The sequence below is a fragment of the Plasmodium gaboni genome, chromosome 9 (assembly GCF_001602025.1).
Source record: "Plasmodium gaboni strain SY75 chromosome 9, whole genome shotgun sequence".
NCBI classification, from domain to species: domain Eukaryota; phylum Apicomplexa; class Aconoidasida; order Haemosporida; family Plasmodiidae; genus Plasmodium; species Plasmodium gaboni.
The window spans coordinates 400,399-402,776 of record NC_031489.1 but is presented as its reverse complement, the minus strand read 5'-3'; the positions used below and the strand labels follow the sequence as shown (position 1 = coordinate 402,776).

At 19.3% G+C, this 2,378-nt stretch overlaps 1 protein-coding gene across 1 annotated transcript; it reads right to left on the bottom strand.

Moving 5' to 3' along the window:
* Window positions 1–147: 147 nt before the first annotated feature.
* PGSY75_0910800 (putative cytosolic Fe-S cluster assembly factor NBP35) lies at window positions 148–1,449 on the bottom strand (the record flags this gene model as incomplete). The annotated part of the gene is made up of 1 exon (XM_018785524.1): window positions 148–1,449. The coding sequence occupies one exon, from the start codon at window positions 1,447–1,449 to the stop codon at window positions 148–150; it is 1,302 nt and encodes a 433-aa protein (XP_018641865.1).
* Window positions 1,450–2,378: the final 929 nt, after the last annotated feature.

Here is a 2,378-nt window from a genome sequence, read left to right as displayed (position 1 = left end):
CAATACATAATGAACGTTCTTTTAAAAAGACATATTTGTATTTATTCATATAATTTTTAAAAATATGCATTTACACATATATCTATATATATATATATTAAATTTTTATTAAGTCATTCCAATTTGACATCACATTGTGTCATTTTATTATTCATTTTTCTCCTCAAGGAACGGATTTATTTCACTTAACAATTTATCTAGCATTTGAAGTTTTGATAAATTAACATGGTCATAATTTAGTTCATTATATTTACTTAATTTATTAGAATTTTTATTGAGATTAGTTTCATTTTCTTCTTCCTTATATGTCAGTTTTTGATTATTACTATTTTGATGTACGAAATTATTATTATCATTATTCGTACCCATTTGTAGTAACATGTATCTCTTTTGAATTTGCTGTATAAGAATATTACAGAGATGAAATAATTCTTTAGATGAAGAACTATATGGATCTATATCACAACACCCAACACCTTGTTGACAAGCTTCAATTAGATTTTGATGAAATGTAACTTTTCCAGCATAATGCACATTCATATCAGAGCACATTTTTTTTACTGTATAATTTGATACAAAAATTGATTGATACATATTTTCAACAATACCTAATATTGGAATATTTGTTTTTTTACAGAATTCGATTTCTTTTTTAACATCACATATAGATAATATATGAGGAGTAGTTACTATTATACAACCATCTAAATTATCTTTTAAATAAGAACAAATAGTTAAATGCTCATCACTAGTTCCTGGTGGTGTATCAATAATAAGAAAATCTAAATTTTTCCAGTATACGTCACATAAAAATTGTTTTATTAATCCATTCTTTTTAGGACCTCTCCATATAACAGGATCATCAAAATTTGGTAATAAATACCCTACAGACATTATTGATAAATTATTTTTATAAATTGGTACCCATCCATTCATACTATAATTTACATCATGATCTATTGTTTTAGTTAAAACTGGAATTGATGGACCACATATATCTATATCTAATAATCCAACTTCATAATTTAAATATGATAATGCAAAAGCTAATTGTGCAGCTACAGTTGATTTCCCTACACCTCCTTTACCTGATAATATCAAAATTTTGAACTTGACATTTTTTAAATTTTCTTGTACCTCATTAAATATTTGATTTCTTTCTTTTTCTTTTTCTTTTTTTAATTCTGGATCATTACATATTTTCCTATTTGGACATCCTTCACAAACTTTAGATTTACCAGCGTGTTCGCTATCTAAACCTGGGCATTCGTCAGGTATACTATTATTATTATTAGTTTTTTTTTTACTCTTTTTATGTGTTACATATTTTATTGCATATTTTATAAATTCGTTAATATTTTTCTTATTAGTTAGAGCATAACTAAAACATAGTCCTACAAGGGATCCAACAAAAAAGGAAAAGAAGCTTCTTTTTGTGAATACATTCATGTATATTACATAAATATAAATATATAAATATAAATATTTATATATATTTATATATTTATATATATTTATATATTTATTTATTTATTTTCAATTTTTTTTTTTTTTCTCTTTTTCTTTTAAAAGCCAATCTGCAAAATTATAAATATTTTATTATTTCGTAAATATGTATTGTACTTATATTATCTATTTGAAAATATACATAATATGTATATTTTGTTGCTATATATTTTGAGATGATTCTTTTGCTATTCAAGAATTGATAATATTTAATAATGTTGTAAAAGTAGAAAAAAAAATATATAATATATATATATATATATATATTTAGATAGTTGCACTGATATTTTGTAAAAATACTTTTTTAATCTTAAAAACTATTTTAAATATTTTATTCTTTATTTTATATACTTTATTTATAATTATATTCTTGTTAAGTACTAAAACAAATAGCTATGAATATTTAGATTAAATATGTTATATGTAATAATTGACAATAGAATATGCATAAGAATTTTTATTTTAATATATATTATTATATATTTATTGGACTTTCCTTAAAACCCATATAAAAATATATATGTATAATTTTATATATACATATATATAATATATATATAATATTATATTTGTTATGGTATAGAAAAAAATATTTAATAAATTACTATTAAAACAAAATTTAATAAAAAAATAAAATATATATATACATATTTTAGCAGTAAAAGAATAGGAAAAAAAAAAAAAAAAAAAAAAACATCATCAAATATATATTGAAAAGATTTTAATTTTTTGCTTTTTTTTTTTTTTTTTTTTTTTTTTTTAAAAAAAATTAAAAAAAAAAAATTTAAGTTTATATTTTTTTTAAATAAAAAAAAAATTTAAAATTTTTTTAAATTTTTTTTTATAATGATAAAAAAAATTTTTTAAAATTT